General features: G+C 38.7%; 1 protein-coding gene across 1 annotated transcript; it reads right to left on the reverse strand.

Annotated features, from left to right (window-relative positions):
- Nucleotides 1-1149: 1149 nt before the first annotated feature.
- LOC144448760 (hemocyte protein-glutamine gamma-glutamyltransferase-like) lies at nucleotides 1150-13432 on the reverse strand. The gene is made up of 14 exons (XM_078139041.1): nucleotides 13293-13432; nucleotides 10500-10679; nucleotides 9779-10027; nucleotides 9528-9646; nucleotides 8682-8789; nucleotides 7625-7799; nucleotides 6935-7073; nucleotides 6685-6788; nucleotides 6223-6356; nucleotides 5747-5855; nucleotides 3696-3980; nucleotides 3209-3369; nucleotides 2764-2900; nucleotides 1150-2476 (listed from the first exon to the last, which is right to left on the reverse strand). Exons 1-14 carry the CDS (start codon nucleotides 13312-13314, stop codon nucleotides 2335-2337), a joined length of 2064 nt encoding a protein of 687 aa, XP_077995167.1. The 5' UTR covers nucleotides 13315-13432; the 3' UTR covers nucleotides 1150-2334.
- Between the last annotated feature and the right edge of the window lie 1927 nt (nucleotides 13433-15359).

The following is a 15359-nucleotide window of genomic DNA, read 5'->3' on the forward strand; positions in this document are numbered from 1 at the left end:
AAAATGATGTCGCAACACATTTCAACACACATAATTTTGGAAATGTAGCTACAAATATATTATTAAGTAGTGCGTGTATCTTGTGTGTTTCCAGAGTGTTTCTATAAGTAATCGATTTTTGGTGAATAAAAGCTTATCTCTGGTTACTTTCTGAAAAAATATCCCAGTTACAGCTACTCACGTACATGCAGGTTTAATCTCGCCGTGTGTGTAGTTATATATAATATTAGTAACCACTGCATGCGCACAAGGAGATCAGACTTGAGTATATAACAAATGATCAAACTGTTAAATTTATGCAAAATAATGACGAGTTTGAATTTTTTGTCTCATATTTTGAGCACCGCAGAACCAGTGACATATATAGATATAATATGGGTTGTCGTAACAAGAACAACCAGGGTATATAATCCATATTTTCGGTTCAAAGACTGATTTGGCTTGTGCTTGGTATAATGTATCATATGGAGTCGATAATGATCATGTTACTTAGTCAGCCATACAAAATTTGAAAATGGCATCGGATACATACATACATACGTACGTACGTACGTACGCACGCACGCACGCACGCACGCACGCACACACACACACACACATATACATACATACATACATACATACATACATACATACATACATACATACATACATACATACATACATACATACATACATACATACATACATACATACATACATACATACATACATACATACATAAACACATACACATTATTGGTGATGTACTGGTTTACTGTGCTAAAACTTTACAAAAACTGTATTAGCACTGGCGAATACTGTTACTATACTACGGATACTATGCCAACAGGCGATACATATCACTGGCGAAATGTATCAGCATTGGCGAAGTACTATTTAATACTATACTATGGATACTATGCCAACAGGTGATATATATCATTGGCGAAGTACTGGTTACGCATTACTATGACAACACGTCACATATTTAATTGGCGAAGTACTGGTTCTGTTCCTATGCCAACACATGACAAACATTGGCGAAATACTGGCCACACGTTACCAAGTGTGCATAACATGATCGGTATATAACAATGACAATGATATGGCAATAAGGGGCGAGGTCAAAAGTTCAATTTTGGAGAGAGAGAAAAACAATGCATACCATTAGTTTTGATCCTACAAAAATTATTTTACTTTTAGAAGAATTGATCTTTTCCTCCGAAGACAGCGTTTTGTACCTCTAAATATGATTATTTCTCAAAAATGTTGTCAAATAGAAAAATGGAAGAATTTTCAATGAAGTACATCCATAATACTTGCTGGGAACAAGGTCACATCTTGTGATGGTGCAAGCCCCGGGGTGCAAGGTGCAACGCACGACTAGCTGATTAACTACGCTCAGGCTGAGATGGCGAGTTTCAAGCTAAGAGAAGAGAAGGAAAGGGGGTTAACAATGAAACCAACAGAACTGATTCTTTAATAATTCTGGGCTTGAAGGAATTCGTGAAATTGTCACCACTGCTAGTGAAAACTGCGTGAATAAATTTTACCACAGCAAGTTCTGAGAACTCTCTTGCTGTTGTTCTTTGACTGAGCTGCATATCAATAAACCTTCTTTGATGTCATCCACCAAATGTACTTTTTGCGGCCGCCCATGATGGTCATAGCCTACAAAACCACGTTATGCAAATATTTATTGCAGCTGTTAATATTTGTTGTTGTCGACTTTTTGCAACAACCACTAAAACTTTCAATAAACGAGTAATTTCCTCACTACATGCAAACCACGTATTGGTTCTAGTGCATGTATTACATACCGATTTGAAATTGATCATACTGTCTAAAACAATTATCAATTTGGACAAATTAAGTTAGGGTGGGGGTTGGGGGTGCAAGATCTGACGCCTAACTTAAGCAATTAAGATTTTAACATCGAACTTTTGACCTCGACCCTAACATGCCCCAACTACACAACAACCTGAAACGAACACAAATCTTTAGTTCAAAATACAAGTAAAACTCAATGGGAATCCTCTACAGAGTTAGTAGCTTTTACAATCTGATGCCGTGATGGATATACTTCCATAAAAGTTCTCAACTGTTTGAATCTGTATAAGCTAAGCATGGACTTAACTTTTTTCCAGATAACTCATAAAAGATGAATTACAGCGCAGTTATGTGTGACGTAACTCATTGGACAATCTTTGTAAATATCTAAGATCTCATTTCTAGACAACAAGCCACACTTTAATAAGAATCGAATGTTCAGGAAGGCAAGCCATTCCTTGTGTTAATCAGAATTACAGTTCTGCTACATATATATTGTCCACTTTCTGAACTTATGCTTTTTTATTCAACCACTTCAAATGTTCCCATTCCTGTTAAACCGGGGAGTTGCTCAGAACTGAAGGTGGCGACGAGTTGTCTCACTCCAGGCCGTTTAGCGACGATCTTCACCCGCAGCAATGCTTTGCCACTCGGCTCCACATCTCTGAAACATTAGGTAGAGTACATTATTTTCCGTCAAGTGCTCACAGCAATTATATAGCAACCACTGACTGATCTTTCATTTGAAGAAAATGTTATACCTACATGGAAAAATTGGGGTTCAAACAATGTGATTTTATTTTTCCTCAGATAATTGTGAATATTCTAAGAAGGGTAAAGAAACGAAGCTGCCCTTTTATACAACAATGTGTCAAGTTCAATGAGTAAATCTATTTCTGGCCTATGAGGAAAACGCTGAATAAACCCTCTGATTACCGATTAATTACTGACCTGTACTTTATTGTCATGTGACCTTCAATTCCTGGAGATTCAATTCTGAAAACACACTTTTCCAATTGCTTTTCCAGTGGATTTGTGAAGCTCAAGGTCACTTCAAAAGATTCCTTATATTTCACCTTGTCTGGTACCTAAAAACACAAATATTGAAGGTTGCATATTACTGAAGTGTAGTATTTTAAAATCCAAGTCATGGCAAAAAAGATAACAGAACCATCATCCACACAATAATCTTTATACATGAACAGAAAACGAAATACCTCGTAGTGTTCACTTCCAAAATTGGTCCACCAGGGACTATAACTGGAAGGTTCTGACGAGAGTGGTGGCGGGCATTTTAGATGGACCTTGTAGTGTGCTGGTTTCTTATGTGGGTTTTCAATGTCTTTTAAAACTGAATGTCAACTGAAATGTCAACATCATTATTTTGTTCACTTACCTCTACTTCAAGCTCAGGTTTATTGAATACAAAGTCATAATGTCCAGAGAATGTTTGTGAGGTACCAAAGACTCCTGCCATCACGAAGAACTTGAGAGATGCAGACTCTGTCAACTTGTCACGATAATCGTCGACGGAAATTTTTACCTTGTGAAATTCATCTGTAAAACAGAGACATCCATGAGCACTATCTTTTTTTGGAGTAAATGTACGTAATTCTTAAGATAATCCTGGCTACTTTCATTAATATAAGTTGTAATTTCATCATCATCATCATCATCATCATCATCATCATCATCATCATCATCATCATCATCATCACCACCACCACCACCACCACCACCACCACCACCACCTTCACCACCACCACCACCACCACCACCACCACCACCACCACCACCACCACCTTCATCATCATCATCATCATCATCATCATCATCATCATCATCATCATCATCATCATCATCATCTAATTATTGAAACATACTCTCCCCAGCCTTTACTGTGATCTCTTCTTTCTTCTTGGTGATCTCGTGAACTTTGACCCCAGTGTATCGGACCGAATGACAGGTAACAGTAACGAACATCTCGCGAGATGTGTCCTTGTTTTGGTTTAGTATTTTCAGACGGAAGACGACGTCGCTGCCAACCATAGCTTCATCTATAGGTTTAATAACGAACTTGACGTCTTTCACTGTATCACTGTACAATTGCCGCCCCTTTCTTACGTGTTTTGTAGCTTCAAGTACGGCTGTACGTTCTTCTGTGGTTCCTGGAAGTTAAAAATGTAATCATTTTCAGTCTAGCTTATTGGTAAAGTACCAAGCTATGTCTTCTAACATCTCAAATATACAAGGAACTGATTTATTACCACTCTCTTTCCCACCATAACGTAACACTAATATTTTCATGAAAATCTGTTTACCAATACACAGTCTTCTATACAGCGTACTCCTCTTCGAATTTGTACCTAATGATGGCATATTCATTGCTCTCTCGGGTCGGGGAGTTCTTTTGATGCTACGAGACTTAAGACGGAAATAAATGCGTACGAAATCGGTGATTTTGACATTGATTTTGGCATGTTGCTGTGGCTACGCCTATACTAGAATACTAATTGCGTGTGAAACACACGCATCACAGTAAACGAGACAACATGCTCATGTGATGCCTGATAAGAAAAGAAAACAGACAGACACAGAACATAATTCAAAACTTACGATATATCGTAGAATGTCATGACTTGATGAAGCCAAATGTGGCCTAAAATAATGTAGAATCGAGTCATAAATGTAAATCACATGTCCTTCAAAAAGGTAATTTTTGCCAACTTTTAGTTAGTGCCACTCTCCAAATGCTGGATATTACATGAAGTCATAATAGGGATATATAAGATACTGCAAAATTCACCTGGAAACATACAATGTGGCTTAGGACGAAAATGTTGGACATTTTGAAGTAAGGTATTACACCTTGCCAAAAGTCACAATACTTAACAAGCACCAACACTACTTGCAAGATGGTAACTACACCGATGTTGATGTTTTTGCAATACATACTATCTTTTGGCTGTTGCTATGGGCATGGGTTAGTTGCTAGACATATCTGCACATATTTTTGGACTGCTTATTCACTTGTCTATAAATCATTGCTGTTAGCAATGTCTTACACACCATCAATCGGCTGTTGCTATGGACATGGTCTTGTTGATAGGCATATTTGCACACAATTTTCAATGTTTATTCACCTGCATACCCATCGGTTTTACCATTGCAATATATGACATCATTTGGCTGTTGCTAAGGGCGTGGTCTTGTTGCTAGGGTTAGTTGTGTCAATATATGCACCAACACATCCCCAAATGCATCCTCATTAAATTTCAGCCCAATCTGCCAAACATTTTGACATTAAAGATTTTATCAAAATGTCATATTTTGATACCTAATTCGCTTATCACTGACAGAATCACCATGTCATGAACAATCCTTCATCTACCCACTACACAGAACATCCAAACCAAATTTCAGGCCAATCTGCCCAGTATTATTGGAGTTTAAGTTTGTTTGTTTTTACCAAAAATCACATTTTTTACTCAAAACGCACATCTCTAATGTGACCATTTCCATTTGAAGAATTTTCCATTTACACATCCTAAGTAATGTTCCTACTAAATATCAAGGCAATAATTCTGACGGGTTTTGACTTTAAGTCGTTTACACAGACACAGACACAGACACAGACACAGACACACACACAGACACACACACACACACACACACACACACATTTCACCATGACTATAGTATTACTGAACCGCTGTACAATAGTGCTAAAACGGAGAGAAAAGTTGCAAAAAAAACTTGTTGTCACAACAGCTCTCTAGCTATGGACGAATTTAAATTATATTTTCTCCACTTTCATTTTGCTCCATGATCTTTTAAATTATCAACAATGATACTGAAAGTTGTGCCACGATTTTTGTCAAAGTCGATCTTCACCATTTTGCCAATAATTTTGTGTTGTTAACATGTGACTTACCCTCCTTGAACTTGTAATGATCCGTAATGTCCTCCCTTTCAAGTCTTCCAACCTTCTTTGTACTGATTTTTTTCCCAATACGGTTGCTATCCACATCAATAGCTTTCATCTACATACACGTAAACAGGAAAACAAACAATAACACTGACTTGCTTAACAAACAAAACATACAATGAGACGCCTCTCTCCCCCTGTCTCTTTCTCTGTCTGTCTGTCTGTCTGGCTGTGTCTCTCACTCTCTTTCTTTCTTTCTTTCTTTCTGTCTGTCTGTCTGTCTGTCTGTCTGTCTGTCTGTCTCTCGCTCTCGCTCTCTCTCTCTCTCTCTCTCTCTCTCTCTCTCTCTCTCTCTCTCTCTCTCTCTCTCTCTCTCTCTCTCTCTCTCAAAACAATTCCCGTGCGTGTGCATATCATAAAAAAACTTTTGTTTTTCCAACACATTCGCTCTCTTTTTTCTTTAACAAATCGAATATACCAACCTTGCCTGTTTCAGAGATGACCCAATCAACTTCCTCACCATTCACCTCAGCAAACCAAAACAATGTATCATAATTGAAGTAGGCCTGGCCAAGTTTAATGGCTGTCAATGATGCCGGACCACACCGATGTAAGCCTAATGTAATCACATACAAATATCATCCAATTTTTAGACCGTCATTTACCAAGAAACTGAGACGTTATTAACTATACTACAGTGGTAATTTGCATCTTCTACCTCGTTTTAGATCATTCTTACCAACAAAAATCATGTTTAGCTCGTGCGAACACCTACTTGGTAGAGGTGTTGTACTGTTACTGTAAAGATGACCAATTACGACATTGCACATAAATATACAAATGAAGTCAAATTGTGTCATCGGTTAATTCCACTCCACTGTACAGCCATCCAAAATAATTAGTATTGGTCCATTTTGGTGGAAGAATGAAACAGGACTAATTACCTCCACTTAATTCCTGGGGACATGGATCTAGTGCTTGCCAACCCCCATAACCATCAGGCATGTCTGGTCGCGTCATCCATACATCATTCCAAACATGGAAGTTCCTGAAATTACAAAACAATGCTGATTTAAAAGTAATATCCACATATTAACGCATCATTACCGCCATCGTTGTCGTCGTCGTCGTCGTCGTCATCGTCATCATCGCCGTCTTTAGTAATTGACGCGTCACTACACCGAGTCAACATACCACACAAAGTCTTTTTCCATTTCCTCGATGACAGAACCTTCATGGTCATAATAGTGGTCAATTGTAAGGCTGGCATCTTTATCACGGCCTGCTTCGAATGTGGTGACAGTACGTGCAGGAATTCCAAGTGCTCTGAATGCTAAACAAACAACAATAGTACTTATAAAATCAATATGTTCAATCACAGTCTGTATGTGGTACGATGGAAGGTTATCGAAATTCAGCTTCATGGGTTTGTTATTGCAAGCTGTCTAAATATAAATAGATCAACACATCCCTATAGTACATTATTGGCTATATCGATAATGTACTGCATTATGGAACCGAGCTGTATAATTGGGGACCTGGTAGGATCGTGGTTGCAATGTGAATGCTTCGATTCTATGTGCTAAGGGGTAAGATTAATAGTTGAAAGACATGCTCCCCAACAATTACACAAACATTACACATCGAGATGGGGTTTTTAATGTCAAAGGTTGCTGAACAGTGCTTAAGGCAATAAAGCGTACTGGACTTTACAAAAAAGAACCATCAATTTTGAAGAAACTTACTATAGCCCCCACCACACACACACACACACACACACACACACACACGTATCTGCCAACCCACTTCACCATGGCTACATCACTACTGAACCAGTTCAGTGCTACAAACAACTGTCATGCTCCAAGCAGATCTGTGGCATACCTGAGGTTCCCAGGCCTGCAAACACCCAACATTGTCCAAATTTGACTGGTTTCTTAGTTGACATATATTCTTCAAATACAGCCTCACTGCCAGACCATTCGGTGGGTGAAGTTCCCCCAGTGTAATCACCAGTCCAATTTCCTACCAATACACCATCGTTCTCTTCACTGTTTAGCTGAATGCATCATAATGATAATTTTAACAAATCTATATTCGTATTACAAATGTCTGGGTAACGTACTTTGGATTCAGATAACATTTCATTGTTATCATGCTTTGTATGTCTTATAATCGGCAGCACACCATAATCAGAGTCTGGTGGACGTTATTTTAATAAAATCATACTGTACATTTAGAATGCGGTCTAAGTTTACAACAGGGGGAGGGGGCCTGGGGAGAACCTACTTTGATCAAAATGTTTTCCACAACCCCCATCCCCTTTGTGGTCTCAAAACTTTACGAACACAAGAATTTTTTTGTAGCCCCACCCCCTAACTCAGAGATTTCTATACGCAATTGAATTCGGTATTGTAGATGTAGTTATGAAAGGTATTGTAGATGGGCTAGATATGATATATATTGTAGATAGGCTAGTTATGGTAGGTATTGTAGGTAAGCTAGTTATGGTAGATATTGTAGGTGGGCTAGTTATGGTAGATGTGGGCTAGTTATGGTAGGTATTCTAGATGGGCTAGATATGGTAGGTATTGTAGGTGGGTTAGTTATGATAGGTATTGTATGTAGGCTAGTTATGGTAGGTATTGTAGATAGACTAGTAATATGGTAGATATTGTAGGTGGGTTAGTTATGATAGGAATTGTAGGTGGGCTAGATATGATTGGTATTGTAGATATGCTAGTTATGGTAGGTATTGTAGGTAAGCTAGATATGACAGGTATTGTTTGATAGCGGTTATAGTAACATTACACAGTATAAAATTTCAAAGAGAGAGGAAGCAATATTACATAAGTTACCACAAAAGAGGCGTTCTCACAATCTGCATTTTAAAAGAGTTTATAATAACACAAAGAAATAGGAAGAAGACATCCTAACTTACCAAAGATGATAGCGTCCTGACAATCTGTACTGGATTACCATAGTGTACACGTGACAGACCAGATAGTTTCAGTAAATAAAACACACATTCCAAAACGACAGGTTCGAACTTAAGAAAAAAAAAATCAACAACACACACAATCACCAATGACAAATTATGCATGAGCATCATCCAAATGGTTACTATGAACAAAGAATTTTAAAGAATCACCAAGAGCTCTAATGATCTCTCGTGTTAGGAAACACTAATACCATTTGCGACCATTACAGTATTATGCTTATCATTTGGCGCTAAAAGATTCAACTTGTGCAAGTATGTGCTTATACACGAGGATTTTAAAGCTGCAACTGAACATTATTTTTTTTTTAAATGTTTGGTAGATAAAATAACTTACTCATAATATCATACACCCTGACCAGTATTAAATCACCTATAAGTGAACATATTGTTTGTAGCTGTATACATAATAAATGAAATCAAATTGATTTTTGGGTCTGCACCCAAAATCAGCGCCCTCAACGTCATTACAGTACTAATGGATAAGACCGTCCACTAATTAACACGAACAATGTCTGATTATTGGTATTGTAACACTTTTCAGTGATTATATGATTATCCAATCGAAAAACGATGCTACAGTTACAAACTAGCGCATGCGCAGTTTTAACATGGCGACAGATTCAAAATCAATCTTTCGCTCAAGATTTAAACTTGTTACTACACCAACTATGAATAATATTGACCACTAATTAACAGATGCAGTGTCTTTTTTTATAAGTAACTGACCAATTATTACAGAATATGTATTTGGTTACTGGATCCAATCGCAGAGAGTATGGATCTTACCTGTGCCTGATTCCAAAAACTTCGACCAGAGTGTCCAGCACTGCCCCAATAATACTGATTAAAGTCTTCTAACACGTATTCTTTACGTTTTTCCTCATCTTCCATGTATACAGCATCGCCTTGGCAACAACAAAAGAGACAACAAGATGATTTGCTCCGTAAATGGTGACATGGTTGCTTATAAAACGAAAATTCCAATAAGGGTTAGATGAACAGAAAATAAAAGAAAAGAAATGAAGAAATTCGTTTACTTTTGCACCATGGATTAAAAAGTATAATGATCTCATCCTTCAGCTCATAAATATCTTCTTTGACCTTTTCGGTGGTTGCTGTAGCAACCAGTTTGTACTTTCCAACCAAACAATCGGCAGGTGTGTATACAGTGACGTCGACGGCACTTGCATCATTACGAGTAATTTGAAATCCCCAATCATCCACGACGGCTGATTTTACCCGGGGTAGGTCAACCAAGCTGCCGTCAGAGATAACAGGTTTATAACCTAAAAGATAACAAAACAAATATTCTATTTTTATGATATCCTATTTGTGATTCGATTCAATGTTTCATCTAAAGGTTAGTGTGTACACATAATTATGATTTCCCATTTATATTACAATTTTTATTTAAAAACATAAATAAATTATGCCAATGAAGTGAAAAAACCGTAGGCGGAAACAAGAGTGACAGAAATGACACTAGATACAGTACAATAGAACCCTATTAACAGGCGTGTCATTCTCAAAAAATGTCTTCACTTCTCATTTTTACAAAAGGTGCGTCTCCACAATTACCAAGAGAACATTTTTCCCCGGGGGTAAAAAAAACACTTCAGTGTAAATGTATTTTGACAGCTCCAGCTGGGCGTCCCCGTAAAGCAATATCTAAGCTATAATAAAACAAAAATCAATTACATCATACAATTCAACGAGAGAGACGTAAAGCATCACATTTAAATGGAACAGTACACTTACCAAGTCGTAACTCCAGGGAAAGATCATGGAGGTCATCATTGAAATTTTTGTCAAAGAACACAGTCACGAGAAATTCCTGTCCACGTCTGATGACTAGATTGCTCACTTCGTACTCCGAGGTATAATGAGTTTTGGCATTCTTAAACTTCTTGACACCAATGTCGGTCACTCGTAATTTATCTGAGAACAAATGAAAACATTGGACACAAGAATATCGTAAGACAGAGACACATAAATAATCACACAAGGTCAGTCGTAAGTTTGATTACGTCTATATCGACTAGATAAACATAATTGTAATAATATGTATAAATAAGAAATTAAACCATCGCCTAGGCCGAGAAAAACAACGTTAGTAAAGGTGCACCCTCTGCAAATGGAACGTATGTTTGAAAATATTTTGTTAGGTACAATAACTTGCTGTAATCTCGTACACCGTGACAAGTATCGCATAACCTGTGGGTACTAGTAAATGTATTTCTGTAGCTGTATACACTGTTTTTTACACGGTAAATCAAATCTAATAATTGATTTTTTTGGTCCGCACCAAACTGTGTGGTATGTTGTTGAACATATTACGTAAGTGGAAACAACGAATGGATCTTTAGGAAGTAAAATTGGAATGTGGGTGGTAAAAACTGAATCAAAGTTTGGGGAAGCCACTTTACAGTGGGTGTACAGGAGGTTTTTTTTAATGTCGATGCGTTTGTACATGTAATTTGAATTCGCGAAGGCACACCTGTACTCATTAAATAGCCAAGTGCCCCCTCCCCCAGATAAAATTATTAGCTATGATACACTTTTTGTCATATAACCTTAGCATTTGGGTGTTTGAGACACACACAATTCTTGTTCGAAACACACACAATCCTTGTTCGAAACACACACAATCCTGGTCAAAAGACCTTAGCATTTGCCGTTTTGTGCAACAATTTACTCTAAAACAGGACACATCAAAAGATGCGTCAGTTCCAGGCGACAAAACAAACACTCCAGTCGAAACCACACCAACTTGTGTCTGCATCAACTCTCATTGACGGAACCCTTGATGTCTTCTGTTTTAGAGTAAATTGTTGCAGAAAACAGCCAAATGCTAAGGTCTTATGACCAGAATTGAGGTGTTCGAAACACACTGAATCCTGGTCATAAGAGTTTAGCATTTGGGCATTTTCTGCAACAATTTACTCTAAAACAGCACATATCAAAGGGCCGTCAACACGGATTGACAGTTCGGGTAGTCTACAGGACGGGTGTTTTCGGTGACCAACACCCGCTGACTCTCCGACGCGTCGCGACGCCCCGGCAGTGGCAGTCGTTCGATCATGGATTGGTGGGTACCCCGGCTTGTTAGCGAAATTTCATATGTACCCCTTTTCCAGTTAATATTTCAATGAAAAAGAACCCCCCCCCCCATTTTTTTAATATAGTGAATCTGGGAGAAAATCACTTCAAAAACCACACAGAGAGAGAGAGAGAGAGAGAGAGAGAGAGAGAGAGAGAGAGAGAGAGAGAGAGAGAGAGAGAGAGAGAGAGAGAGAGAGAGAGAGAGAGAGAGAGATGGGGCATCGTACCCATATTCTCGGAGGGTGATCTGATAAAGTATCCCCTTTTTACGATTCCATGGACCTAGATGGCCGAAGAGATGCGAAACATCCATTGGACCGCGACCAAGAAAATTGTGATATTGCGATTCTGAAGAGTCACTTTCACGGTAGTCATGCTCGCAGACGGTGTACGCGTTTCGCTCAAAGGACGACTTACTCCGTATGCAAGCAGGACGGCTATCACGAGTCGAGTACCATCTAATTTGGATGAAGAATTATTTAAGTTTGAGCGTATCATACACCACTTTTTAAAATTTGATGTAGACACTGGACGTACGTACTCTACGAAAAGACACAGCGAGAGAGGGGTGAAAAAGGAGACACGAGAAACATCAGTGGAAAGCGGGATGGTCACCGAAAACACTGGACACCGCGTAGTAGACGTCTACTGACTGCTCGAGCGCTCTCTTCAACGTTGAAAGCGGAGTTAATGTCAACAATTTACTCTGTTCGACAGACCAGAAGTTAGTGTGTCTTAGACACCACACGAAATTGTAACAGTGTGTAAAGCAGGATGCTTTGAAGAAGTCACCTCCGACTAACGCATCTTTTGATGTGTTCTGTGTTAGAGTAAATTGTAGCATAAAACGTCAAATGCTAAGGTCTTATGACCAGGATTCAGTGTGTCTCAAACAAGGATTGTGTGTGTCTCAAACAAGAATTGTGTGTGTCTCAAACACCCAAATGCTAAGGTTATATGACAAAAAGTGTAATTGGGACCTCATTCTCGAAGCCCTGTGGCGACGACTGAGATTGGACCGAGACTCAGTCTAAGTTAGCTGTGTGTAACATGGCATTTCAGCAATGCAGATAATAGTGTCCGGGCAATGACCTCCAGACGCGTGACCTGGCCACCTCGATAAACCGTAGACACGGTGCTAGTAGAGGGGAAACAGACAGCTCGACACCTAGATATGGCCTCATCTGTGTATGCATTTGAGGACATAAACACACTAGTTGAATGCCAAGCGGTTTGCTCAATTTTTCATCGATCATGACACAGACAAGAAATACTGATGACCGCACACCAGTGCCACAGTAGCAAAAGTGAAACCAGGAACTAATTTACCATTATTGATAGTAAATTAGTTCCTGGTTTCACTTTTGCTTTTAAAGTTTTAAAGTTATATAACATATCACATGATTTATCCATAGATCTGTTGTATTTCATGAGCATTATTCCACATACCTTGATTAGACTCAGCTGACATGGCGAGTACGTGACGGGTACGTGGAGATTTTGAACCCCAAAGAGGTGACGCTAGCCTGTTTATTGCGTTGTCACTCTGTCAGACACAAGTGTAATGGTGGTATAAAGTGCATCGAAGGCCACTAAACAATACGAATGCATATATCGCCCTCTGTCGACAAATTTACAATATGGCGCTCTGCATACACGGTATGCAAACTCCGTATACCGTAGTCCTGCTTGCATACGGAGGAATACGGGACTCGATTCTGACAATTGTCCCTCCGGTGTTTAGAGTCAAGTCAGTAATACAGACTCGTGCACCGTCATGTAAGCAGGACTACGTATACCGCAACCCGTAGGTGCACACACAGTGACCCCTCCAAAGTTAATATTGTTTTGATTGCCGACACTGTACTTTGCATTGCTATTACCTATTCTATGAGGCTAAATCATGTTTCACTTTTACTATAGCATTCTTGTAACCATGGTAATCAACAACCCAATGTTGCCTTAAATTATGGCTTATGGTTAGGGTTAGGTATCATAATATCATACCATATTATCAAATCACTGCTTACAACCGTAATGGCATATAGTGAACAGTGTCTTCACATAAATAGACTATGGTGGAAGTAGTGGTTGGGGAAATAATCAATGCCTTTAACACTTTCAACATGGTGGCAGCAGTGGGATTAATTCCTTTTAAACCATTGAGTCTGGGACTAGAGTCCTTTTCCATGTGTGACAGCATTTAAACCATGTCTTTGAAATATTTTAACAGGCGGAGGGTCATATTTTAGAGAAATGAAACTGAGCCTATAGCGAGACGGAATCGGTGGAGGGTCACATTTTACGCAGCAGCCCGGGTCTGATTTCCCCGGCCCTCCCCCCTTGTAATTACTGAAGGCTCCCTGATCTTTGAAAGCAGAGATGGGGGCGCAGAAGAAGTGGATAAAATTACAGTGTTTATTGTCAAGTATAAGGGGAAAAGTGGGTTCACAGAAACTGGATACTAAGCTATTGGGGAAATGATATATATACTACAACTACATCTATCGTAATGTTTGGCGTGTAGTGTCAAATAACTTAATGTACTGTGATCTAGGTAGGATTATCAGCCGATCACCGGATGTTTGTATGTCGTGTTTATCAGCTAATTCGTGACTTGTTATCATGTGTAGTGCGATATATTGCGTTGCCAACATAGTTTCTGGCTGGCATAGTTTAATTACAACTTGTATGACATAGTCCTGTAGACCCCCTTCCATCTCATAATATTCATTGATGAATTTTGTATATTTCACCAAAATGGTTCATTTAAAATGACATCAAGGACGTCATGATTTTACCTCTGAAGACGTTCCTAGGAACTCATGACGATTTCGAGTCTTTTGCTACATAATCCATACTCATAACATTGATCAATTACACACGGCAGAACTGAGATGGGTCTGTAGTTATTCACGTCAAAAACGGATTATTGAAGCAGTTAATTGTAATTTTTTTTGTTAAATACCTTCACGACAGAAAAAAAAAATTTAAATTATGACAGTAGATTTGAAAATGAAATGAAATTAGTGTGTGACCATTTGCTAAATGACTATTAATAATCTTTATTCGTCCAAACAGATTTGGAAATTTGTTGAATGGTCGCCACGAGAACAGCCCTCGTGTTGAAGTACAGGAGGAAACCGGGTTACCCATGGAACAACCCGCGTTGTTCGGCAGGGTCAAACAAAGTATCTCCCTTCTTATATACAGACCTGGTTAAATTTAAATCAAACCCAGCCGACGTTGAATTGGCTGCATGGTTCGAACCCATAGTATACTGCAGAGGTGAGACGTACCGATGAACCCACGATTGCAAAGAGCAGGTGACAATGGATTGAAGGCATGCACCCTATTAAGTAATGCTGAAAGCTCAAAATAGGACTGCCGAAATGTTTGTTACAAAGGAAACAATATCGCACGTACAAATGAACAATCTGTATAAGGCCAAAAAAAATATCTGGTTCTGGTCAGGATAACCTTTCTAAAGTGGTGCGACGACGCGAATTTTTTTTT

This window comes from Glandiceps talaboti, chromosome 2 (genome assembly GCF_964340395.1).
Source record: "Glandiceps talaboti chromosome 2, keGlaTala1.1, whole genome shotgun sequence".
In the NCBI taxonomy this organism is placed as follows: Eukaryota; Metazoa; Hemichordata; class Enteropneusta; family Spengelidae; genus Glandiceps; species Glandiceps talaboti.

Bases quoted from the DNA above. Each gene is read 5' to 3' on its own strand.
- LOC144448760 (XM_078139041.1), bottom strand. From the start codon at position 13,314: ATGTCAGCTGAGTCTAATCAAG. The intron at 8,790-9,527 runs GTAAGATCCATA...TTTTTTCTTAAG, and splicing joins GTTTTTGGAATCAGGCACAG to TTCGAACCTGTCGTTTTGGA. The intron at 3,981-5,746 runs GTAAGTCACATG...TTTAACTTCCAG, and splicing joins TCATTACAAGTTCAAGGAGG to GAACCACAGAAGAACGTACA.